Consider the following 26,699-nt stretch of genomic DNA (forward strand, 5'->3'; position numbering starts at 1 on the left):
AGCGGGACACGATTCGCGGCGGGGTCTTTTCCTTCGGGATAGCAAATGCGCTCGCCTTTGATCTCCTTCCCAGGCAGGGAGAGGGGAAATCCCAGGGGAAATCGCCCCCCCCGCCCCCCGTTCCGCAGACAGGTGTCTTCCAATCGGCCCTTGTGTTCCTGGGGCTGGATTAGGCCCCCCCGCCCCCTTCGCTTTGGCTCACCTGGTCTACCAGGTGAGCTCGGCTCCCTTGCCGCGGCCTGCCTTGAGACACCGGGGAAGGGGGGGGCGTTTTTCATCCCCGCCAGCCTTGTCGGCAGGAGCTGGATCCAGGGGCGACCCCCCCCTCGTTCCCCCCACCCCCGACAAGTGGAAGCGTGTGCGCACCGCCGCCAGCTCCGCGCAGCCCTCGCCGGCTTGGAATGCGCCCCCCCCGTCGCTCTGGTTTTCCGATTCGGCCCGCCCCGCGTGTGCCTGCCGCCCCCTTTGAACTACAGAAGCTGAGGAGGGGGGGCTTTTTGCCCCCCCCCTGTTCGCCTTGGGGGAAACGGGGGAGCAGCAGCCAGCGGAGCGCCAGGATTCTTTGGGGTCTCCTCCCCGGTGCGTATTGCACCCTTGCGGAGGGTTCGCGCTCCCATCTCGTAGCAGCGCCCCCCCCTGCACACACACACTTCCCTTGCCGGGCCCACAACTCTCCAGGTGTTGGGGGGGGAAAGTCCCGGCCCAGCGGAAGGTTGCCCCCTGTTGTGTGTTTATGTGGGGGAGGGGATGAACAGGTGGATGGGAGTTCCACAGAGGATTTCTTTTTTCTTTTTATCTGCCCTGGAGCAGGGGTCCCCAACCTTGGTCACTTTACGACTTGTGGACTTCAACTCCCAGAATTCCCGAGCCAGCATAGCTGGCTCGGGAATTCTGGGAGTTGAAGTCCACAAGTCATAAAGTGGCCAAAGTTGGGGACCCCTGCCCTATAGCAGCGGCATCATATAAGTCAGCGTTTCTCAACCGTGGCAACATTAAAGATATGTGGACATCAGCTCCCAGAATTCCCCAGCCAGCATACCATGCTTATGGCAGGACTAGAACTCAGGGCCTCCCGGTTGTTGCTCCTCCGTACGACACCCCCGTCGCTACCTGTCTTCTCCGGACCCGTCCTCCTTGCTGCCCGCCCTGGGACTCAGCCCTGCCTACGCTGGTGACAAATGGCTTATCTTGGCATCTCTTTTATTTATTTATGTATATTTCATGTTTCTAGACCCCCCCCCCACAATCTCCCTGAAGGAGGGGCGCTGGGCTGTTGCTTTGCCAGAGGTTGGTGAGGGAGGATGAAGAGATGGGGGTGCTAGGAATATTTTTCTCTGGAAGGGCCTTGCTTTGAATTGGGGGGGGGTTCAAAGCAGAGCTCGAACCCAGCAGCCCTTCCCCCCCCAAAAAATGTGATTTACTTCCTTGATCCCGTCCTGTTTTTTCTTGCCCCAGATTCCTGGCTGAGTCCTGCAATGGTTTCCTTGCTCCAGGATCAAGCCAGGATCAAGTTTCCTTCTCTGGATCCCCTGGAGAGCAACCCACGTGGAAACGCCATGCAGGCCTGCGAAGAGACCGTGTCCCCTGCCCAGCAGGTGAGGATCGCTGCTTGGCCTCCTTTCCAGACAGCCCAGGGATGGAAGGAAGGGGGGTCCTTGAAGCCCCCCATCCCAAAAAAGCTGAGCTCTCCCGTCTTTCTGCTGAGCTGGGCAGGGCAACAGGGCTGATGTAGTTGGGGAGGGGGTGGGACGGAGGCCGCCCCTCCTCTGGGAACCAGGGGTGGGGGTGGTGCCAGATAGGACCGCATGGTTTAGGAGGGGTCTTCCCCTTGCCAAGCTGAAATACCTCCCTCCCCCTGCAAGCTTTTTCCAGCTGCCCACCAAATTTCTATTCTATATTCTATATTCTATATTCTATTGTGTTCCTTATTCTATCCTATTCTAGATTCTATTCTTGTTTTAATTTATTCTATTCTATTCTATATTCTACTCTAGTCTATATTCTATTCCTTATTCTATTCTATTCTATATTCTATTCTTGTTTTAATTTATTCTATTCTATTCTATTCTATATTCTACTCTATTCTATATTCTACTCCATTCTATATTCTATTCTATTCTATATTCTATTCTTGTTTTAATTTATTCTATTCTATATTCTATTCTATTCCTTATTCTATTCTATTCTATATTCTATTCTATTCTATTCTATTCTATTCTAGTCTAGTCTAGTCTAGTCTAGTCTACTCTATTCTATTCTACTCTACTCTACTCTACCCCACTCCATTCTATGTTCTCCCTTCCCTTCTGCCCCCCTCGTCCTCTCCTCTCCTCCCCCTCCCCTTCGCGGGGTCCCTCACACCCCAGCGCGGCTCTTCCCCACAGGCGCATCCGGGCTTCCACCGCCAGCCCCGCGACGGACACGGCCGGGCGGACCGAAGCCCTCCTGGATCCCCGCGCAGTTCCGCCGCCTCCCCGCCCTGCCCGGAGCAGCTCTTCGCCCGCTTCCCCGCCGGCCAGCACCTTCCCCGGGAGACGGCCGCCTACGAGGTGCCGCCGCCGGCCGAGCCCCCCCGCCGCTCCGCCTACGAGGACGGGGGCGCCGCGCCCTGCGGCCGCTTCCCCGGGGGCGCCCGGCGGAGCCCCTTCCACCCCTACCAGCGGCCGGGGCCGGCGGAGCCCTTCCCCGAGGCGCGGCTGGCCCTGGCGAGGGAGGCCGGCCAGCCCTTCCCGGCCGGCGCGGCCCAGGACGCCTTCGACGGCTTTCCCGCCCAGCTGCCCCACCTGGGCCCCGATCCGGCCTGGAGCAGCGGGACGCCGCACAGCAGCCTCGGGCAGGAGCCCCACCTGCCGCCGGCCCAGGTGAGTCCTCTGGGTGGCCCGCTGAAAGCCAGCGCCGGGGACGATGGGCTTGGTTCCTAGTGGCCTCCGCAGCCTGGGGCTCAACTATCTAGCCCCCCCCCAGCCAGGGTCTCTCCCTCCCCCCCTCCCCCCTCCGGAAGACCCCCCCAACTGCTGAACCCGAGAGGGGGGCAGGAGCCTGGAGTTGGAAGGGACCTCAGAGGTCATCTAGTCCAGCCCCAACCCCCATCCCTCCCAAGGCAGGCGTCCGTATTGCATCAAAGTTTTGTTTGCATTCCTGAAGGGTTACATTAAATTTCCTGAACACTTTATTCTTGCTTTTTTATATATTTTCATTTACCGCTCAAAGTTGTTACCGACCATTCAAAGTCACAACAGCCCTGAAAAAAGTGAACTTATGGCCGGTTTTCACTCTCACAACCCTTGCAGTGTCCCGGCGGTCGCGTGATCAAAATTCTTGGCCGCTGGCTCAGAGTTACGACGGTCGCAGTGTGTCCCGGGGGTGTCGCGTGATCCCCTTTTGCCACCTTCTGCCAAGTGGCGCTGACGGGGCAAGCTGGATCCACTCAACGCCCGGTTACTCACTTATCAACTTCAGTGATTCGCTTAACAACCAGTTGCAATAAAAGTCATCAAATGGGGCAAAACTCACTTAACGACGGTCTCGCTTAGCCACAGAAATTTGAAAGGGGATCACACGACCCCGGGACACTGCAATAGCCACCGATACGAGCCAGTTGCCCAGCGGCCAAATGTTGATCACGTGACCCTGAAAATGATGCTCTTAACAGAGAAAACCAGCCATAGGTCACTTTTTTCAGTGCTGTTATAACTTCGAACGGTCACTAAACGAAGCATGGCAAGCCGAGGAGTGCCTGTAATGTTATGCTCAGGGTGGCAGACAGGGACAGGTCTGCAAGGGTGGGTGGGTGGGTGGGCACTGATCCCTCTGTGCCCTCCCCCTGGATTGAAGGAAACCCCCCCCCCAGAGCTGCATGAACTAGATACGATAGCAGATAACCCTAAAATTGAGGGCAGGAGCAGGGGATGATGGGTGATGGAGGCCAAGAAGCCGGGTGGGCTTCATCCGTGCTCCGGGGCCCCTGGGTTTCTGCCACGTGGGTCTAGGTTGGCTCCTACATCTCTCTGGCCTGGGCAGGAGAGGGTTTTGTCCTTTGGGGAGATCTCAAGGACCCCCACATTCTCTTCCCCACAGGAGGCCCATGCCAGGCTGAAAACAGCCCCCCTGGAGGAGCAGCCCGGCCCCTACTGCTGCCAGCCCCACGGACCCCCAGGGTACTGCACCTCCCACCCCTTCCACCAGGTAAGGGCTGAAGTGAAGGCCCATCACAGCTTCCGGCTGCATTTGCCAGGCTCAGTGAAGTCCTGTAACTGGAGGACCTTTGCATTCAACGCAGCTGAATTATTTCCCTGTCTACCAAAGAGGCAAACTGGCATTTGAGGAGGGGTCTTTGGGATGGAGATCTGGGGGCAATTGCCCTTTGTGGCGCTGGGTCTGAACCCTGGGCCGGCTTGGGGTCCAGGAAAAGCCTTGGTAGTACCCCCTTGAAGTCCATACCTAGTTTTTTTTCTCAACCAACTCAGGAAAATCTGCCCAGATTATACAGAATAACACAGTTGTAAGGGACCCTGGAGGTCTTCTAGTCCAACCCCTGCTCAGGCAGGAAGTCTTATACCATTTCAGGCAAATGGCTGTCCAATCTCCCCTTAAAAAGCTCCAAGGAAGGAGCACCCATAACTTCTGGTTGCAAGCTGTTCCACTGGTTAATTGTGCTCACTATTAGGAAGTTTCTCCTTAGTTCCAGGTTGCTTCTCTCCTTGATTAGTTTCCATCCGTTGCTTCTTGTTCTGCCTTCAGGCGCCTTGGAGAATAGCTTGACTCCCTCTTCTTTGGGGCACCCCTGAGATACTGTAACACAGCTATCATGTCCCCCCTCGACCTTCTCTTTGTTAAATTAGACATCCCCAATTCCAGCAGCCTTTCCTTATATGTTTTAGCCTCCAGTCCCCTAATCATCTCTGTTGCTCTTCTCTGCACTCTTTCCAGAGTCTCAGCATCTTTTTTACATCGTGGTGACCAAAACTGGATGCCGTATTCCAAGTGTGGCCCTACCAAGGCCTTGTAAAGTGGTATTAACACTTCCTGTGATCTTGATTCTATCCCTCTGCTAATGCAGCCCAGCACTGTGTTGGCTTTTGGGGCAGCTGCAGCGCACGGCTGGCTCGTATTGAAGGGATGGTCCACTAGGACTCCAAGATCCCTCTCCTAGTTGCTACTATTGAGCAAGGTACCACCTATACTACAGCTGTGCATTTGGTTTCAAAGCCTTTTGATGAATGGCCATTTTGCCCTGTATGGTCTTCCCCAATTTGGGGTCTTCTGAATCTCCTGGATTTCAAGTTCTGCAATTCCAGGGGTAGGTCAGGATTCTACTGGCTGGGGATTATGGGTCACGGGAGCAAGGCTTTTGCAGGTGAGAGGTTGGAGAAGCTTCAAAACACACAGGCAAGCTTATATCAGCTCTGGAACTGGTTCGGCTAGTCTTGGGCCATCGCTCTGCCTACCGAGCCCGTCACTTCTTCCTGGTTTGATTATCTCAGATTATCTGCTGCTTATCAAACTCTCCTTCCAAGGTCATTGCTGTCAGATGCCGGCCAATTAAAGGTCAGAGACCTTCAGCCATCCTGCCCCTCTTCATCATACTGTCCACAGAGTCACAGAGAAAAGAAGAAATAGGGGAGACAAGACAGCAGCGTTCCAGTATCTGAGGGGCTGCCACAAAGAAGAGGGGGTGAAACTATTCTCCAAAGCGCCAGAGGGAAGGACAAGAAACAATGGTTGGAAACTGACCAAAGAGAGAAGCAACCTGGAATTAAGGAGAAACTTCCCAACAGTGAGAACAATTAACCAGTGGAACAGCTGGCCACCAGAAATTGTGGGCGCTCCATCACTGGAGATTTTCAAGAAGAGGCTACACAGTCACTTGTCTGAGATAGTATAGGTTCTCCTGCTTGAGGGGGTGGCTGGACTAGAAGACCTCCAAGGTCCCTTCTAGCTCTATGCTATCCTATCCTATCCTATCCTATCCTATCCTATCCTATCCTATCCTATTCTATTCTAATCTAATTTTAATTTTATTCTAATCTAATCTAATTTTAATTCTATTCTATTCTAATCTAATCTAATTTTAATTCTATTCTATTCTATTCATCTAATCTAATTTTAATTCTATTCTATTCTAGTCTAGTCTATTCTATTCTAGTCTAGTCTAGTCTAGTCTAGTCTATTCTATTCAAGTTGGGAGGGGTCCCTTGAACCATTAACGCCCAAGGGCAGACCTGGCCATTTTACGGCTCCTGGTCCACATCTGGCCTTTTGACTGCCCTGTCCAGCCTGAATGGATTGCTTTTACAAATATCCTTCACTTATGACCACTGTTGCTAAGCGAGAGAGTTGCTAAGTGAGTTTTGTCCCATTTTACGACCTTTTTGCCACTGTTGTTAAGTGAATCTGGCTTCCCCTATTGCCTTTGCTGGTCAGAGAAGGGGACCCCATGACCTTGGGGACACAGCAGTGGATCAGTTGCTGAGTTTCTGAATTTTGAACACGTCAAAAGGCTACAACGGTCATAAGTGTAAAAATGATCATATGTCCCTTTTTTCAGTGCTTTTGTAGCTTCGAACGGTCACTAAATTAACTGTTGCAAGTTGAGGACAGCTTGACTTGACAACTGAGCCCAAAATTTCTGCTGCTAAGTAATACATTGAGTTTTATCTCCTTTTATGAACTATTGTAATCAGAGGACTGTGTAGTTTGAAGGCGACTGCGTTTTTTTTCTCGATGTGCGGATGTGCGTGCATGTCTGCATATCGTCTTCACAGGCCATGTTAGTTCGGCCCTCCACGACGGCTCCAGTTTCTCACGTGGCCCCTTGAGAAAATGAGTTCCCCCCCCCGCCCACGTAGGTTCTAGCTGATGTGGGGCACCAGGGCTGGACATCCCGTCCCCCAACTTAAGCAGGCAGCTGGGCTCCAACATGGCAGAAGCCACTCCGATGGTCTGGATGGGGCCGCTGGAGGAGGGACTTGACTGCAAAGTGGAACGGCAGCAGCATCCGAGGGGTTGACCCTCCGTGGGGGATGCCATTCCCTTTTAGACCTGGCCCCTCGAAGCCCGTTGCTTCCCTTCCTCTCTTTCCCACATTGCCACAAACGTTTGGCTTGTAGCAGCCTGGAGTTGTGTTCACAGCTGACGCCTACACTGACAATTGCAATCTGCCAATTATTGCAAAATGTCCGTTTGTTTGAAGATGGGTCATCAAGTCTGTGTTGGCTCTTAGTGACCCCATAGTTTTTTCTCCATGGCAATCGGCTCCTAAACTGGACTATTTTTGGGGGGGCAACGATGTCCCCATCGCTACTGTCTCTGAATATCCCTCCTCCTCCAGCTGGTCATCCTCTCTCTCCTTCCATCTTTTCCCACCAAGGTGATTCCTGTCCACGGATTTGGAAGCAGGGTTCTGCTGTTGCAGCCATCTGTATTCTGTGCCATCTATAGCAGTGTTTCCCAACCTTGACCAGTTTAAGGCATGTGGACTTCAACTCCCAGAATTCCACAGCCAGCAATGCTGGCTGTGGAATTCTGGGAGTTGAAGTCCTCATGCCTTAAACTGGTCAAGGTTGAGAAACACTGTTCTATAGGTTGACAGACTTGAAGGCACAGAGCATAACCCATCCACCCATCCATCCACCCATCAATCCCTCAATCTCCTATCCTAGAATTATGCAATTAAGTATCATTTCCTCAGGGAAGAACTTTGCATTTGCCTTTTAAATGAAATTTCACTCTGATATTCGCCACTATTGCAAATTACACTCTGTGGCTTTCAGCCCGTTTCTTGGCGGGCTTTGAGAATCCAAGATGGACTTTCCACATTTTTTAGTTCCTTGCCCTTAAAAAGACTGACCATAAAATCTGACCGAGAAAGCAAGCCCAGCTGCATTTCTCCTCTTCTTCTGCTTTCAGTATCTCGCCAGCAACGCCCTTCCGCTCCCCTTCCTCTCGGCTCCCCACCACCCCTACCAGAGGATGGGGCTGCCAGGACCTCCACAGCCACCACCACCACCCCTCTTTCCAAAGCCCATCTACTCTTACAGGTAAGTGTTCGCCGGCATTCGCACCCGGCTGCTCTGGGACCTCGGCGGGGGCACCGGAGTTTGGCTCCCAACTGACCAGAGCCTCATTGGGAACGTCTCCGGGTTCCCACTATAGGATGGGGAGGGGGGGCAAATTGGAGAAATGTCTGCGACAACAGGGGTGTACACAATCCAATACACATTACCACAATCCCTGGAGAAAGGAAGAGGCCAGCCCCTGGCAGAGGCTGAAGAATGTACCATGAGTGTCCAGGGCAGAAGCTCACCGATCGCGGCTGAAGTTCAGATTTTGTAGGAAATGTGGGGAGGGAACTGTGCAAGGATCTCGTGGTTTTGCCAAGAAAGAAAAACTCTGCCTGTAAGGGCCTTGGGAGACGGGTCAGGGCCACAGACTAGGCCACAGTCAGCTAAGAGGCAGCCGAGTCTGCAGAAGGAACAGGGGCGTGGCCAGGGAGAGGGTGAATTCTAGTCCCGCCTTAGGCATGGATGCCGACTGGGTGACATTTGGCCAATCACCAGGAGCTGGTGAGTTCTAGTCCCGCCTTAGGCATGAAAGCCAGCTGGGTAACTTTGGGCCAATCACCAGGAGACGGTGAGTTCTAGTCCTGCCTTAAGGCATGAAAGCCAGCTGGGTGACTTTGAGCCAATCACCAGGAGACGGTGAATTCCAGTCCCGCCTTAGGCATGAAAGCCAGCTGGGTGACTTTGAGCCAATCACCAGGAGACGGTGAGTTCTAGTCCCGCCTTAGGCATGAAAGCCAGCTGGATGACTTTGAGCCAATCACTAGGAGACGGTGAATTCCAGTCCTGCCTTAGGCATGAAAGCCAGCTGGGTGACTTTGAGCCAATCACCAGGAGACGGTGAATTCTAGTCCCGTCTTAGGCATGAAAGCCAGCTGGGTGACTTTGAGCCAATCACTAGGAGACGGTGAATTCTAGTCCCGCCTTAGGCATGAAAGCCAGCTGGGTGACTTTGGGCCAATCACCAGGAGATGGTGAATTCTAGTCCTGCCTTAGGTGTGAAAGCTGCCTGGGTGATTTTGGGCCAATCACCAGGAGATGGAGAGTTCCAGTCTGACCTTAGGCGCAAAAGCCGGCTGATTGGGACTGCAGAGGTGTGCCAAATCAGGAAATAAAGCCAGCCAGTCTTTCTGCAGATTGCTGACTTTGCCCACCTCTGCAAACCCACCAAATGTCCTTTGAGTGAGACTTTTTGTAAGGAAGACGGCTGGGAAAACGTCGTGAAGTTCCTCAGAGGAGAATAATTTGGGGTTCCAACTCAAGCCGGGATTGCACAAGAACAAATCAAAATGAAATCCAGACAGATGTGAGGAAAAGAGATGTATTTCTTTATTGCCAAAAGCAAAGAGGCTTGCTTGCCTGTGGGGGTAGCTACAGAGAAGATGGGATACAAAAGGGCTGCTTTATAGGGGAGCCTGTCCTTGGTGTGAATCTTGCGGGGTGTGAGTGTGTGTACGAACTGGTACTAGGGCAGGGGTAGGCAACCTTTGCTCTTTTATGACTCAAGGACTTCAACTCCCAGAATTCCTGAGCCAGCATGGCACAGCTTGGAAACCTCTCCCTTTCCCCTCAGCATGGCTGGCTCAGGAATTCTGGGAATTGAAGTCCACCAGTCATGAAGGGGCCATAGTTTCCCCCACCCTGGCTCAGGAATTCTGGGAGTTGAAGTCCACAAGTCATAAAAGAGCCGAGGTTGCCTACCTTGTTCTAGGGTGACACTTGAGGGGCATAGATGTATGTATGTGTTGATGCCTCACCCCTGATTAATTAAGTCAAAAGATGTGGATTGAGTCTCTTCTTTTGAACTGTGTTATAATTATCTTCCCATTGTGTTCATTTAATTTTTCTGTGCTTGCTTGTGGGCGTTTATAATTTGAAATAAGTGTTTAACAATTATTTACGTTTGCTGTAAGTTCAAAAGGATTTTGGAGGCTGTTCAACAGTAACTTTGCTGGAGACCTACGTTGGCAAACTTATGATTCCCTATACCACGGCCTGGTAGTGCAGGGCTTTTCAACCTTTTCACCCATTGTACCACTTTTAGGATATGGCAATATCCGAATACCACCAGTCGCCTAGCAAGGTGTCAAAAACTTGATGACCAAAAAAAAGAAAAGGGAAAAAGTGATGAAGTGCAGGTAGTCCTCGACTTACAACAGTTCGCTTAATGACTGTTCGAAGTTACAATGGCCCTGAAAAAAGTGCCCCCCAAGCCACAGCCGAGCAAGACACCTGCCTGCCCACCTGGCGGTGCTCTTCCTCCTGTCTTAGGTTTTCATTGTTGTGAGCATTTCTGTTGAGGATTGGCAATGGGGGTGGGGTGTTTGGTTTTTATTCCCCCCATCTGCTGGGTGGTTGCAGCAGGTTTTGGTCACTTCACGTGACCCTGGGAGACTGTGACTGTCATAAATATGAATCAGTTGCCAAGCATCTGAATGTCAATCACAAGACCCTGGAGAGGCTGCAACGTTCCAGCTGATCGGCGCTTCTTCTGGACTCAGCAGAAGCGCCAGGATCAGTGCTGCTTTCCAGCTGATTGGTGCTTCTTCTGGGCTCAGCAAAAGCACCAGGATCAGTGCTGCTTTCCAGCTGGAGCCTGGCGCTGATCCTGGCGCTTCCATTGAGCCCTGACAGCCCCAAAGAAGCGCCGATCAGCTGGAAAGCGGCACTGATCCTGGCGCTTCCGCTGAGCCCTGCAGCTCCAGCCGTCTCTCGCTCAGGCATGTGCAGTGCTGTCATCGGTTCAGCTCATTCCCCTCCCCCGCTACCCCTTTTCTAGGATGGTCGCGTATCACCTGCCAGGTGCCAATGGACCACAGGTGGTACCCGTAGCACTGGTTGAAAAGCCCTGCCATATACAATATTTCTAACACAGTTATATAATTTATAAATTCTTCCCACATCCTGGACCCTCTGTGGGTTCAGAGGTGGTCTGCATTGCCCCGGTCAGTTCCAGAGTCCAAGACCTCAGGTGCTGAACAGGTCTCCTCCACCATGCTGGAGTCCCTCATTCTCGAAAGAGTGCAGAGAAGAGCAACAAAGATGATCAGGGGACTGGAGGCTAAAACATATAAGGAACAGTTGCTGGAATTGGGTATGTCCAGTTTAACGAAGAGAAGGACGAGGGGGGACAGGATAGCAGTGTTCCAATATCTCAGGGGCTGCCCCAAAGAAGAGGCAGTCAAGCTGTTCTCCAAAGCACCTGAAGGCAAGACAAGAAGCAATGGATGGAAACTAATCAAGGAGAGAAGCAACCTGGAACTAAGGAGAATTCCTGACTGTTAGAACAACTAACCAGTGGAACAACCTGCCTCCAGAAACGGTGAATGCTCCAACACTGGAAATCTTTAAGAAGAGACTGGACAGCCATTTGTCCAAAAATGGTATAGGGCTGTGGTGGCGAACCTATGGCATGCGTGCCACAGGTGGCACTCAGAGCCCTCTCATTGGGCACGCGTGCCGTTGCCCCAGTCCTAGGCCTTCAGCTGGGGTTTATAAAACCTTTTATAAAACCTCCCGTGTGCAAAAAAAAAAAAAAAAGGTTCAATCAATCAATCAATTTCAACTTCTCGCGGGGAAAAAAAAGATCTCACTAAGTTAGAATTGATTGATTGAACTTTTTAGCCCCACCCAGTCTGCCGTTACCACCGCAGCCACGCCCACCCAATGGGCCACGCCCACCTGGCACCCAGTGATACATCAGTGGGTTTTGGGTTGCAGTTTGGGCACTCGGTCTGTAAAAGGTTCGCCATCACTGGTATAGGTTGTCCTGCCTGAGCAGGGGGTTGGACTAGATGACCACCACCACCATCACCACCACCACCACCATCATCATCATCATCATCATTATTATTATTATCAATCATCGCACAGTCAGCCAGATGTTCAGACTGGATTTGGCATTTTGTCTACCTATCGAGTCCTTACCCAGGACCTGGGATAGGCAGATGTGGATGTTTGATGGTATTACAGGTATCGTCGCAGGATGGAAGCAGTTCCTAATAAGGCTGCCTTTTGCAATTGACTAATAGCGAATTTGTCAATGCCAATGGTGTTCAAGTGGTGCTCCAGTTGTTTTGGGATTGCACCCAAGGAGCCTATGACTATTGGTACTACCCTTGCTTGCTTTTGCCACAGTCTTTCTATTTCTATTTGTAGGTCTTTGTATTTTGTTATCTTCTCCAGTTCTTTCTCTTCTATTCTGCTATCTCCAGGCACTGCCACGTCCACTATCCAGACTTTTTTGTCTTTCTTATCGACAATTGTTAAGTCTGGGGTGTTATGTTGCAGGTGCTTGTCTGTTTGAATTCTGAAGTCCCAGAGCAGTTTAATTTTATCATTTTCTATGACTTTCTCTATTTTATGATCCCACCAGTTTTTGCTTACAGGCAAATGATATTTTTTGCAGATCTTCCAATGCACCATTGTTGCTATTTTGTCATGCCGCTGCTTGTAATCAGTTTGTGCAATCTTCTTGCAACAGCTTACCAAGTGGTCCACTGTTTCTTCAGCTTCTTTGCATAGGCGGCACTTACTGTCTGTTGCTGTCTTCTCAATTTTGACTTTGTATGCATTTGTCCTTAAGGCTTGGTCTTGTGTAGCCAGAATTATTATTATTATTATTATTATTATTATTATTATTATTATTATTATTATTATTATTATTATTATTATTATCTCCCGGGGTTCTTTCCCCCGTCACCCTCCACCCATATAGCAAAGCAAGTCCCTGCTAACCATGGTTTGTTCCCTCTCCTCCACAGCATCCTCATATTTATGGCCCTCAAGAACAGCAAAACCGGGAGTCTACCTGTCAGCGAGATTTACAACTTCATGACCGACCACTTCCCTTACTTCAAGGTGAGTCACGTTATCTCTGGAGGTGCTTCTTCCCATCCGCAGAGGCACCAGCAATTTGGGCTTGGGAACAGATATAATTCAGCGGTGAGAAAAGTAAGGCAAGAAAAACCCAATGCACGGGTACAGATTAGGTCGTTCCTTGCAGATTAGGAAGCAACTGTGAGAGGGATCTCGGAGTTCTTGTGGACAACCACTTAAATCTGAGCCAGCCGCGTGCGGCAGCAGCCAAAAAAGCCAACACAGTGCTGGGCTGCCTTAACAAAGAGAAGATAGAATCTAGATTACGTGAAGTGTTAGTACCGCTTTGTAACACCGTGGTAAGGCCACACTTGGAATACGGCACCCAGTTTGGGTCACCACAATATAAAAAGATGTTTTTTTATATCTCTGTCTGGGGAATTCTGGGAGCAGAAGTCCACAAGTCTTAAAGTGGACGAGGTTGGGTACCCCTGGGCTGGGCCACAGACAGACGACCTGACAGCAGCTAAACCCCTGTCCAGTGCATCAGCCTCCCTTCACCCACCCCTGGGGAAGGACGGGGGACACCCAGTGGGAGGGGACGCAAAGTGAAAGATCCCCAATGCCTTCCTTTCTCCCCCCCCCCCAAATTAAGCCCCCCAAAGACCGCAGCGTCTGTTAGTCAGGGAAAAGCACAATTGGGACCATTGATCCAAGTGGGTCAGCCTGCATTTCGGCTGCTGGATGCCCGGGTGTCTGTTGCTTCCTTTGCGCATGAAAAAAATGCATATTTAAAGCATGTCCCCAGGGCGCCTAGGCGGGCCGGCCTGCTGTTTTTCTTCCAAAATCCCAGAAATCTTAGAAGGGCCCCGAGTGGCTCCCAGAGAGCAGCGCCAAGGGATGGAGGCGCAATTTACTGGCGCAAGAAGAAAACATGCAGTGCTGGGGAAAACACCCCAATGACACAATGAACTCCTCCGGCCTCCCTTGCAAGGGGGGTGGTGATGCAACCGGCTGCTCGGCTCAACTCCTACGTCTGTCCGGCAGCCTCTTTGAAGCACCCAGCACCTGCTCCTCGGAATGGGGGTGCGGAGGGGCCTTGCGCAAGAACAGACACGCCAAAAATTAGGAGGCTTCCGCTGCTCAAAGGGCAGAGGGAGCGATGGGCAGGCACAGCCTTTCTCAAGCTTAGCAACTTTCAGATGCATGGACTTCAACTCCCAGCATGCCCCAGCCAACATGCTGGCTGGGGGATTCTGGGAGTGGAAGTCCTTCCCTCTTAAAGCAGGCTGGCTGCGGAATTCTGGGAGTTGAAGTCCAGCCGTCTTAAAGCAGGCTGGCTGGGGGTTTCTGGAAGTCCTTCCCTCTTAAAGCAGGCTGGCAGGGGAATTCTGGGAGTGGAAGCCCACCCCTCTTAAAGCATGCTGGCTGCGGAATTCTGGGAGTGGAAGTCCATTCCTCTTAAAGCAGAATGGGTGGGGAATTCTGGGAGTAGAAATCTCACTTTTTTAAAACAAGATGGCTAAGGAATTCTGGGAGTTGAAGTCCATCTGTTTTAAAGCATGCTGGCTGGGGAATTCTGGGAGTGGAAGTCGTCCCCTCTCAAAGCAGGCTGGCTGGGGGATTCTGGGAGTGGAAGTCGTCCCCTCTCAAAGCAGGCTGGCTGGGGGATTCTGGGAGTGGAAGTCCATTCCTCTTAAAGCAGGATGGGTGGGGAATTCTGGGAGTTGAAATCTCACTTTTTAAAAACAAGATGGCTAAGGAATTCTGGGAGTAGAAGTCCATCTGTTTTAAAGCGTGCTGGCTGGGGAATTCTGGGAATTTAAATCCACCCATTTTCAAGTGGGCAAAGCTGAGAAATCCTTCTGGGCTGGGAGGGTGCACCTGAACGGCATCTGCCTTTCTTTTCACCGCTGAGGTCTGGAGGGTCTGGACACCTGGCAGGGCTTGGCTTAATGCCAGGCCAGGGTGGCTGGGTGGGCAGAACAGCAAACAAAGGCCGGGCCGAATTTGGGGATTGGCATCAGCAGCCAGGCCCAGCGCCCTTCTGCTTCTCCTCCCTTGGGGTGCTCCCACCCTATTATTTTCCTGGTGTTTTGCCCTACAAAGGATGGCAAGGACTGCCGGGGTCCCGGGGGGGGGGGGATTCAGTCTCCCTCTTCTGGCTTCTTATCCTAACAAGGCTGGCTTCTTAGTGCTTGGAGCAGGGGGGAGACAATCCGGCCTGCTAAGGACCTGTATTAGTAGCCAGGAGCAGGAGAGGACCCCTTTGACCCTCCCCACTCCCTGGGACCCTGCCCATCCTCTGCTCTTCCACTTCAGAGGATCAGCAGAAGGAATGTCTACCCCAGGGGTAGGCAGCCTTGGCTCTTTTATGACTTATAATAATAATAATAAAGTTGGAAGGGACCTTGGAAGTCATCTAGTCCAACCCCCTGCTCGGGCAGGAAACCCTATACCAGGGGTAGGCAACCTTGGCTCTTTTATGACTCGTGGACTTCAACTTCCAGAATTCCTGAGCCAGCCATGCTGGCTCAGGAATTCTGGGGGTTGAAGCCACAAGTCATAAAAGAGCCAAGGTTGCCTACTCCTGCCCTGTACCATTTCAGACAAATGGCTGTCCAGTCTCTTCTTAAAAACCTCCAGTGTTGGAGCATTCACCGCTTCTGGAGGCAGGTTGTTCCACCGGTTAATTGTTCTCACTGTCAGGAAGTTCCTCCTTAGTTCTAGGTTGCTTCTCTCCTTGGTTAGTTTCCATCCGTTGCTTCTTGTCCTGCCTTCAGGCGCTTTGGAAAATAGCTTGACTCCCTCTTCTTTAGGGCAGCCCCTGAGAGACTGGAAGGCTGCTATCCTGTCCTCATCCTTCTCTTCATTAAACTAGACATACCCAATTCCAGCAGCCTTTCCTTATATGCTTTAGCCTCCAGTCCCCTGATCATCTGGAGCTTGCCTGGCTCAGGATTTCTGGGAGTTGAAGTCCGCAAGTCATAAAAGAGCCAAGGCTGCCCTACCCCTGGTCTAACCCAACCTGAATGCCAGCTGAACAAAACACAGGAGGGCGTTGCTCTCCCTCCAGCCAGAAAAGCCAGGAGGGGCTGTAGGCAAACTCAAGCCCCCTCCATGAAGTTGAGACAAGACCCTGACCCCCCACCTCCCCATTATGCAGACACATCCCTGGAGTTTTATCGGAAGACTTTGAATCCTAGCATGCAAGGGTTGGGGGCAGCCACAGAACCACCCCTGTAAAGACAAGAGAAGTTTTTTCCCCCACTTTTTCCCAGATCAGTTTTACGTTCCTAGGGCTTCCTGGTGGTCTCCCATCCCATTACAATCAGCTCTGAGCCTTCCCAAGGACCCGTCCTGCTTGATCTTTGGGAACGGCCAGAAGCTCAGCTCTTACCCTCTGAGGCCTCGCCCTAAAGGAGGGCCATTTTGGCAGCCTGCCCCTCTGAACACCTGCCAGGGGCCTCACCCTGCGTGGAAAAAAATCCCCTGGGAATCTCTGCAGGGCATTGCTGGCTGCCCCTCCCTTCTCAGGGCCGAGACACCCAGCTAAGCGATAATCCTGCTTTGAGCGGCCGCAGAATAGAGAAACCTCTGGGTTGGCAGGACGCTTTACGTTGGCATCGGAAGAATAGAACAGAACAGAACAGAACAGAACTAGATAAGAAGAATAGCATAGCATAGCGTAGCATAGAATAGAATTAAAATAAGGAACTGAATAGAAAGGAAAATAGAATAGAATAGGAATAGAATGGAATAGAATAGAATAGAATAGAATAGAATAGAATAGAATAGAATAGAATAGAATAGAATAGGAAAATAGAATAGGAATAGGAATAGAATAGATTTGAATAGAATAGAATAGAATTAAAATAAGGAACAGAATAGAATAGAATAGAATAGGAAAATAGAATAAAATAGGAGTAGGAATAGGAATTGGAATAGAATAGAATAGGAATAGAATGTAAAATAATAGAATAGAATAGAATAGAATAGAATAGAATAGAATAGAATAGTTGGAAGGGACCTTGGAGGTCTTCTAGTCCAGCCCCCTGCTCATACAGGAGACCGTATACCATATCAGACAAGTGACTGTCCGGTCTCTTCTTTAAAACCTCCAGCGATGGAGCACCCACGATTTCTTTGCCAATTTACATTATCAAAGGCTTTCTGTGCATCTAAAAAAAATAGGGCCATTTGTTTTCCTGGATGCATTTCATAATATTCCAGGATATCCAAAATAATTTTTAGGTTATTTTTTATTTGTCTTTTGGGTAGAAGTCCATTTTGGTCTGGATGAACAAATTCAGTCAGAAATCTTTTCAGCCTCTTTGCTATTATTGAGGCAAACATTTTATAATCCGCATTATGATGCTCTATAGTTCTTTATCTGTATCAAATCTGAATCTTCTTTTGGTATTAAAGTGAGATTCGCTTCTGTCCAAGTATTTGGTAATTTAGCCTCTTGTAACACACCTCATTACAAACTTCTTTCCTGAGTAAGCTTAATATATATCTTGTAAACATTTATAAAATGCTGCGGGTAACCCATCTGGCATGTATGGACTTCAACTCCCAGAATTCCTGAGCCAGCATTACTCAGCTTGGAAACCTCTCCCTTTCCCCTCAGCATGGCTGGCTCAGGAATTCTGGGAATTGAAGTCCACCAGTCATGAAGGGGGCCATAGATCCCCCATGCTGGCTCAGGAATTCTGGGAGTTGAAGTCCACCAGTCATGAAGGGGGCCATAGATCCCCCATGCTGGCTCAAGAATTCTGGGAGTTGAAGTCCACCAGTCATAAAAGAGCCAAGGTTGCCTACCCATGGTCCAGGCAGAGGACAGGAGCCACCGGCCCTTCGGAGCCTCCATCACATAAACAAAGTGATAAAATGAAACATATATGATAAATATTATAATGTAACGTACAGGTAGTCCTCAATTTACGGCCCCAACTGAGCCCAAAATTTCCATTGCTAAGCAAGACAGTTGTTAAGTGAGTTTTGCCCCATTTTATGTCCTTTCTTGCCCCAGTTAAGTGAATCAGTGCAGTTGGTAAGGTAGTCACACAGTCGTTAAGTGAATCAGGCTTCCCCCCCCATTGACTTTGTTGGTCAGATCGCCAAAGGGGCTCACGTGACACCCCCGGGACAATGCGACCGTCATAAATACGAGTCAGCTGCCAAGGGCCTGAATTCTGATCATGCGGACACAGAGATGCCACAATGATCATAAGTGCGAAAACTGGTCAGAAGTCACTTTTTTCAGTGCTGTTGTAACTTTGAGGGGTAATTAAACGACAGGTCGTAAGTCAAGGATTGTCTGTAACACAATGCAGTGCAGTAATAATAGTAGTAATAGTAGTAGTAATAATAATAATAACAATAATAATAATAACAATAATAATAATAAAGTTCATCCACATCTGCCTATCCCAGGTTCTGGGTAAGGACTCGATAGGTAGACAAAATGCCAAATCCAGCCTGAACATCTGGCTGACTGTGCGATGATCCATAATAAAGTTGGAAGGGACCTTGGAGATCATCTAGTTCAACCCCCTGCTCAGGCAGGAAATCCTATTTACCATTTCAGACATTCCAGTACAGGCATTCCTTCACTTTATTCATTTAGTGACCATTCAAAGTAACAACGGTACTGAAAAATGGGGGTTATGAACATTTTTCACATGTAATGACCATCGCAGCATCCCCACGGTTATGTCATCAAAATCCAGACGCTCGGCAACCGGCTCATATTTACGACGGTCGCAGCATCCCTGGGAGGGGGGGAGGGTCACACGATCCCTTTTGCGACCTTCTGCCAAGCAAAGTCAAGGTGGGAAGCCAAATTCCCTTCAGGAGGGTGTGACTACCTTAACAGCTGCAAGGATTCCCCTAACGCGGTCGCAAAGCGGGGCCAAAGGCACTGAACGACGGCCTCACTTAGCGACAGAAGCTTGGCGGGGGGCTTGGATGTGGTCGTAAGCCGAGGAGTCCCGGACTTTTCCGGAGCTAATGGAGCCGGCCTTCCTTGCACCTTCCTGGCACCTGTTCTGTGTCGTCGCGGGCGGGGCTCCTGTCTCCGCTCTGCCTAAGGCAGTGTTTCTCAACCTTGACCATTTGAAGGCATGTGGACTTCAACTCCCAGAATTCCACAGCCAGCGTTGCTGGCTGTGGAATTCTGGGAGTTGAAGTCCACATGCCTTCAAATGGTCAAGATTGAGAAACACTGGCCTAAGCGGCGCTTCCCCGTCGACAGCTCCGCCCGGGGGGAGGGCAGGGGCGCCTCTGCGCCTCTCACCAACCGGGAAGAAAACGCACGTTCAGCCCGGGGGGGGGGGGGAAGGACCGGCGCACCTTTTCCAGCAGGAAAACAGCCTCCCCGCTTTCGGCCGGCAGGCAGGATCCGCTTCCCAAGGTGATCCGATCTGCTGCGCCAGCCTTTGGCAGCCGTTGGCGGCGGGCGGGGAGCTTCTGCGCCTGGAAACAAACGGAGTTTCCTGAGCTCAGCGCCGCCGGCAGCCGCTCCGCCCAGGCGGAGAACCGCGGCAGCTCCACGTCCCTGGCTGACATCCCCGCATCGCCCGTGAAAGGGGTCCCACCCCCCCCCCGGGTGCGGGAGACCCCGGGGCCGCGCCAGCATCTGGGCGTCTGGCGAGCCTCCAGCGGAGGGCACCGGCATCCCCCCCCCCGTCTCCCCGGCTGATCTGGAAGGCCTGCCGCTGCCTATGGGGCAGGAGGGAGCCTGGCCCCCAACGGTCAGGGCCACGGGGCCCGAGTCTGCGCCCGGAGCCCGTCCAAGGCCCCCTCCCACTTTGACAGCCACAGATCCCCCCCAGGCGCTGGGAGAAGAGAGGATCCCTTGCAGAGGTTTCCTGACAAAACTAGGGGACATCATGGCTGATGGTGGGGTTGGCGGGGGGGGGGGAGAGGAGGAGGAGAAGGAAGAGCAAGAGGAGGAGCAGGGGGAGGAGGGGGAGGAGGAAGAGGAGGAAGAAGAAGATTGTGGGGTCCTTGGTGCTCTCTGAGCTGGGAGGTATCCTTGCAGAAGTTTTGTGACCCAACTAGGGAACATTGTCAGTGATAGAAGAGAGTAGGGTTGGCAAGGAGGAGGAGGAAGAGGAAGAGGAAGAGGAGGGGGAGGGGAGGAGGAGGAGGGGGAGGAGGAGGAAGAAGGACTGTGGGGTCCTTGGTATTCTCTGAGCTGGGTGGTTTTCTTGGAGACGTTTCATTACCCAACTAGGTAACATCTTCAATGCTGGAAGGGAGGGAGGTGACAGAAGGAGGAGGAGGAGGGGAAGGAGGAGGAAGAGCAGGGGGAGGAAGACTGTGGGGTCCTTGGTGTTCTCTTAGCTGGGTGGTTTTCTTGGAGACGTTTCATTACCCAACTAGGTAACATCTTCAATGCTAGAAGGGAGGGGGATGAAGGAAGGAGGAGGAAGAGGGGGAGAAGGAGGAAGAGGAGGAGGAAGAGGAAGAAGAGGAAGGGAAGAGGAAGAGGAGGAGATGGGAAGAGACAGAGGAGAACTGCTGTGGAATCCTTTGTGCTCTCTGAGCTTGGTGGTTTTCTTGCAGACATTTCATAACCAAACTAGATAACATCACCGGTGCAAGAAGGGGAGGGAGGTTGCTCTCCGTTTACATGCAAGTGCTGGCGGGAGTATTCTTGGTGGTTCCTTGAGTAGGCTGTTGTTTACTGTTAGCTTGTTTGTCTGAGTTTGGTAGTTCCTTGACTGGGGTGTTGCTTACTTCTTGATGTTTGATCTAGTCAGTGTTAATCTTTCTGTTGATCTCTGCTTATCTGGGTCTTGATCACAGATGAGGATGTATTTTGGTCCTTTGCTTTCCTTTTTGAGTCTCTGGAATGGCATGTAAATGTTGTTTATCTCTGCGTGCCTGTGGATGGCCGGCTTGCCAGGCTTCCAGGAATTCTCTGCTGGTTTTGGACTTAGCTTGCTCCAAAATGGACAGTATTTCCCTCCGATTAAATCTGTCCGTGTATTGTGAAATTGAGTTTTTGCCCCATCTTCAGATTTCTAGTTGGTGTTCATGGATGTGATTTATAACAGAATACCAGAGTTGGAAGGGACCTTGGAGGTCATCTAGTCCAACCCCTTGCTCAAGCAGGAGACCCTGTTCCATTCTAGACCAGTGGTTCTCAACCTGTGGGTCAGGACCCCATTTGGGGTCGAACAACCATTTCACGGGGGTTGCCAAACAACGCAGCCCGCCATTTTTTCCCCCCTTTTCCTTAGCTGTGCTACTCCCTTTTATTCTATGGGGCCAAAAGCCCCATTCTGCAAACGGTGCTGCACCAGTCGAGTAGTCCTCGACTTACAACCGGTTGGGGCTCACGGCATTAAAAAGGTTGAGAACCACTGATTTATAACATAATGATGATGTTACCTAGTTGGGTAATGAAATGTCTGGAAGAAAACCACCAAGCTCAGAGACCACAGTTCTTCTCCTCCTCCTCCTCCTCCTCCTCTTCCTCCTCCTCCTCCTCCTCCTCCTCCTCCCCCCCCTCCTCCTCCTCTCCACAAACCTTCTAGTGCTGATGATGTTACCTAGTTGGGTAATGAAATGTCTGCAAGAAAACCACCCAGCTCAGAGAGCACAAAGGATTCCACAGCAGTTCTCCTCTTCCTCCTCCTCCACATCCTCCTCCTCCTTCTCCTCCTCTTCCTCTTCCTCCTCCCCCTCCCCCTCCCCCTGTTCTGGACTCCCTTCCAAGATGCTTCTAGAAACAGCAGAGGCACATTCTGCTACTCCCAAAGATACCCCTGTCTGCATCATTTAGGACCTGAAAATGCTCGCCCCGTAGAACTGACGGTGCTGAGGCTGTTGTTGATACAGTTTGTCCCTGTGGCTTTTTTTATCTCACAATAAGAATAAGTCATAAGTGCAGAAATCTGAGACCGAAACCCATCAGGTGACGAGATAGAAGCTTGCATGGTGGGGCCTGTTGATGAATCAATGAACAGGGCGCCTTAAAGGCCAGGGGTCCTGAAACCCCAACTCTTAAACCCAACTAGCGAATACTCTTTTATAGACACAGCGACAATATACTAACACAGGGGTCCCCAACCTTGGCCACTTTATGACTTGTGGACTTCAACTCCCAGAATTCCTGAGCCAGCATGGGGGAACTACGGCCCCTTCATGACTGGTGGACTTCAACTCCCAGAATTCCTGAGCCAGCCATGCTGAGGGAAGGGGGAGTGGTTTCCAAACTGAGCCAACTCCCATGCTGGCTCAGGAATTCTGGGAGTTGAAATCCACAAGTCATAAAATAGCCAAGGGTTGGGGACCCCTATACTAAGAGATGGGTCCAATCTGAGATGGGGGCTGGACTAGATGACCCTGTTTCGATGAACACAAACACAGGTCAGCAACCCTGAACATCAAGAAAAGGAAAGAGACCAAGAAAAACAACTTTATCAAAAGGCGCCTGACTACTCAGCCCACCGCAGCACAATCAACACAAACTGCCACACATCAAAAATATCTCAGAAACAACCAACAGAGCAGCCACACACAGCATCACCGTAGCGACAAAGCCCTCCAAAGCCGCCTAAGTAAACCGAAAGACCCAGCAGTTCCAGTTTACCAGTGGAACTACTTGCCACCAGAAGTTGTGGGTGCACCATCGCTGGAGGCTTTTAAGAGATTGGACAGCCATTTGTCTAGAACAGTGGTTCTCAACCTTTTTAATGCCGTGACCCCCAACCGGTTGTAAGTCGAGGACTACTCAACGGGTGCAGCACCGTTTGCAGACTGGGACTTTTGGCGGGCTCAGCAGGGCCGAGACAGCCTGGACAATTCCTATTGGCTTTTGAAAGCCAATAGAATTAGACTCTATTCAAGAGAGTCTATTCTATTGGCTTTCAAAAGCCAATAGAATAAAAGGGAGTAGCACAGCTAAGGAAAAGGGGGGAAAATGACGGACTACATTGTTTGGTGACCCCCGTGAAATGGTCGTTCGACCCCAAATGGGGTCCCGACCCACAGGTTGAGAACCACTGTTATAAATGAATAAAATTAAATACATTTTTTTTAAAAAAAGAAACTGAAGACAAGGAAAGGGAGGGTGACCAGCCTAAAGTCACCCAACTGGTTCTCATGCCCAGGGCAGGGCTAGAACTCACAACCACCTGATTTCTAGCCTGGTGCCTTCACTATTGAATCCCTAGTCCAGGGGTCTTCCAACGTGGCCCTTTGATGACTTGTGGACTTCAACTCCCAGAATTCCTCAGCCAGGCACGCTGGCCAAGGAATTCTGGGAGTTGAAGTCCACCAGTCATCCAAGGGCCACGTTGGACGACCCCTGTCATAAAGCCTCCTGGCTGAGGAATTCTGGGAGTTGAAGTCCACAAGTCACCCAAGGACCCAGTTGGAAGACCCCTGGCCTAGGCCAACTCTCCCTCAAAATTGCAGCCGTCTGAACTGCTGTGTTTCCTGTGTTTGTCGCTGTCTAGACGGCTCCCGATGGTTGGAAAAACTCGGTCCGGCACAACCTGTCCCTGAACAAATGCTTTGAGAAAGTGGAGAACAAGATGGGCAGCTCCTCGCGGAAGGGCTGCCTGTGGGCCCTCAACCCGGCCAAGATTGACAAGATGCAGGAGGAGCTCCAGAAGTGGAAAAGAAAGGATCCCGTGGCTGTCCGGAAAAGCATGGCCAAGCCAGGTGGGGCCCCATTGGCAGCAAAGCCAGCCTCTGTGCCCCGGGTGCTGGGGGGGGCCTCGCTGGGAAACAGCCCCCAGGAGTGGCAGGCAGGGGGGCAGGAGGGCGCAGGATCCCCCCCCTTAGTAGCCCCGGTTTGGCAAGATGGGGTCTCCCTTTTGGGGCAGGTGGGAAAGCTAGAGAGACGGGTCGTTCCCCGTCAATAGTAGTAACTGTGAGAGGGACCTCGGAGTCCTAGTGGACAATCACCTAAATAGGAGCCAGCCGTATGCAGCAGCTGCCAAAAAGGCCAACACAGTGCTAGGCTGCATTAACAGAGGGATAGAATCAAGATCACGTGAAGGGTTAATACCACTTTACAAGGCCTTGATAAGGCCACATTTGGAATACTGCATCCAGTTTTGGTCATCACGATGTAAAAAAGATGCTGAGACTCTAGAAAGAGTGCAGAGAAGAGCAACAAAGATGATTAGGGGACTGGAGGCTAAAACATAAGGAACGGTTGCTAGAATTGGATCTGTCTAGTTTAACGAAGAGAAGGACGAGGGGGGACATGATAGCAGAGTTCCAATATCTCAGGGGCTGCCCCAAAGAAGAGGGAGTCAAGCTATTCTCCAAAGCCCCTGAAGAAAGCAGGACAAGAAGCATTGGGTAGAAACTAACCAAAGAGAGAAGCAACCTAGAACTAAGGAGAAACTTCCTGACAGTGAGAACAATTAACCAGTGGAACAACCTGCCTCCAGAAGTGGTGAATGCTCCAACACTGCAAGTTTTCAAGAAGAGACTGGACAGCCATTTGTCTGAAATGGTATAGGGTTTCTTGCCTGAGCAGGGGGGTTGGACTAGATGACCTCCAAAGTCCCTTCCAACATTATTATTATTATTATTATCGATCATCGCACAGTCAGCCAGATGTTCAGACTGGATTTGGCATTTTGTCTACCTATCGAGTCCTTACCCAGGACCTGGGATAGGCAGATGTGGATGTTTGATGGTAGTACAGATATCGTCGCAGGATGGAAGCAGTTCCTAATAGGCTGCTTTTGCAATTGACTAATAGCGAATTTGTCAATGCCAATGGTGTTCAAGTGGTGCTCCAGTTGTTTTGGGATTGCACCCAAGGAACCTATGACTATTGGTACTAACCTTGCTTGCTTTTGCCACAGTCTTTCTATTTTCTATTTGTAGGTCTTTGTATTTTGTTATCTTCTCCAGTTTTTTCTCTTCTATTCTGCTATCTTCAGGCACTGCCACATCCACTATCCAGACTTTTTTGTCTTTCTTATCGACAATTGTTAAGTCTGGGGTGTTATGTTGCAGGTGCTTGTCTGTTTGAATTCTGAAGTCCCAGAGCAGTTTAATTTTATCATTTTCTATGACTTTCTCTATTTTATGATCCCACCAGTTTTTGCTTACAGGCAAATGATATTTTTTGCAGATCTTCCATGCACCATTGTTGCTACTTTGTCATGCGGCTGCTTGTAATCAGTTTGTGCAATCTTCTTGCAACAAGGTACCATTGGTCCACTGTTTTTCTTCAGCTTTCTTTTGCATAGGCGGCACTTCTGTCTGTTGCTGTCCTTCTCATTTTGACTTTGTATGCTTTGTTCTTAAGGCTTGGTCTTGTGCAGCCGAATTAGTCTCTCGGTCTCTTCTTCATTTTCCTGCTCTTAGGCCATTGCCAGATTGTATTGTATCTGCTTTCCCGAGCTATTTTTTTCATGTATGGGCCATGTAGTGCTTTGTCTTCCCATGCCTCTATTCTGTTCTTCATTTGGTCTTTCTTGTAGGCCAGTTTGGTCTCCCCAGTAGTTAGTAAGCCTTCCTGATATACTAATTTCAGTGCATCTTCATCATTGTTCTTCAGATATTCTTCCAAAGCCATTTTTTTCTTCTTCAACCATCTGATGTACGTGTAGCATTCCACGCCCACCTATTTGCCTTGGTAGATAAAGTCTATCAATGTCACTGCGTGGATGAAGGGCGTGATTCATTGTCATTATTTTTCTGGTCTTCCTATCCATTGCTTTTAGTTCTGCTTGAGTCCATTCCACTATTCCAGCTGTGTACCTAATGACTGGGATTGCCCAGGTGTTGATTGCCTTTATGGTATTTCCTCCATTGAGTTTGGATTTTAAGATATTCTTCACTCTCTTGATGTATTCACCTCTAATCTTTTTCTTGACTTCAGTGTGCTTGATGTTGTCAGCTTGAAGGATACCCAAGTATTTGTAGTACTCTTCCTCATCCAGACTCTTAATGTTATTTTCGTGGGGCATCTTGATTCCTTCAGTTTTCATTATTTTTCTTGTTTGATAGTAAGTGTGGCACATTTGTCCAAGCCAAACTCCATTACAATATCTTGGCTATATATACGGACAGTGTTGAGCAGCGATTCTATTTCAGATGATGTTTTTCCATACGCTTCAGATCATCCATATAAGTAGGTGGGATAGTCTGGCGGATGTTTTTGATGTTTGATAGCCATGTCCTGAGTTATTCAGTATTGTTGACAGAGGAAACAGTGCAATAACAATAGTAAATGGTGATAATGAATCTCCTGAATATTCCTCTCTTGATAGAACCTCTCCCAGCCTCCTCACTCCTTGATCTGCAACTGTGTCTTCCATTGTGCCTCGATCTTGCACAAATTTTCTGATGTTTCTACGACTCCTGTTATTTCTAGGCACTTTAATTATCCAATCATGTGGCAAAGAGTCAAAATGCCTTTTTGTAAGTCAATCCATGCCACAATTCAGGTGTTGGTCTTCCTTCTCTTGCAGTTTTCCAGATCATTTTGTCTATTAGGAGTTGATCTTTTGGTCCTCTGCTATTGGGGCGGTTTCCGTTCTGCTCAGGTGGAAAGAGATTGTTTTCAACTAGATGCTGTTGTACTGCATCAGCTACCACACCAGTTAGTAATTTGAAAGTTGTTGGTAAGCAGGTAATTGGCCTGTAGTTACCTGGTGTTGTCCCTTTTGCTGGATTTTTCATTATTAGGTAGGTTTTCCCAGTTGTTAGCCACTTTTCAATTTCTCCTCCTTGTAGTATATTGTTGAATTGTTTGGCAATGAGTGGGTGTATAACAGTTAGATGTTTCAACCAAAACCCATGCAGTTCATCTTCACCTGGTGCTGA

General features: G+C 50.1%; 1 protein-coding gene across 1 annotated transcript; it reads left to right on the forward strand.

Moving 5' to 3' along the window:
- Window positions 1-1,468: 1,468 nt before the first annotated feature.
- Window positions 1,469-23,564, forward strand: LOC120320296 (forkhead box protein N1-like; the record flags this gene model as incomplete). Its single annotated transcript, XM_039369896.1, has 6 exons — window positions 1,469-1,595; window positions 2,385-2,861; window positions 4,078-4,185; window positions 7,909-8,039; window positions 12,824-12,920; window positions 23,357-23,564. Coding segments are annotated over exons 1-6 (1,141 nt in total), but the record flags the coding sequence as incomplete, so codon positions are not given.
- Window positions 23,565-26,699: the final 3,135 nt, after the last annotated feature.

Source organism: Crotalus tigris, unplaced genomic scaffold, assembly GCF_016545835.1.
Source record: "Crotalus tigris isolate CLP2741 ecotype Arizona unplaced genomic scaffold, ASM1654583v1 scf7180000021297.40958, whole genome shotgun sequence".
Lineage (NCBI taxonomy): Eukaryota > Metazoa > Chordata > Lepidosauria > Squamata > Viperidae > Crotalus > Crotalus tigris.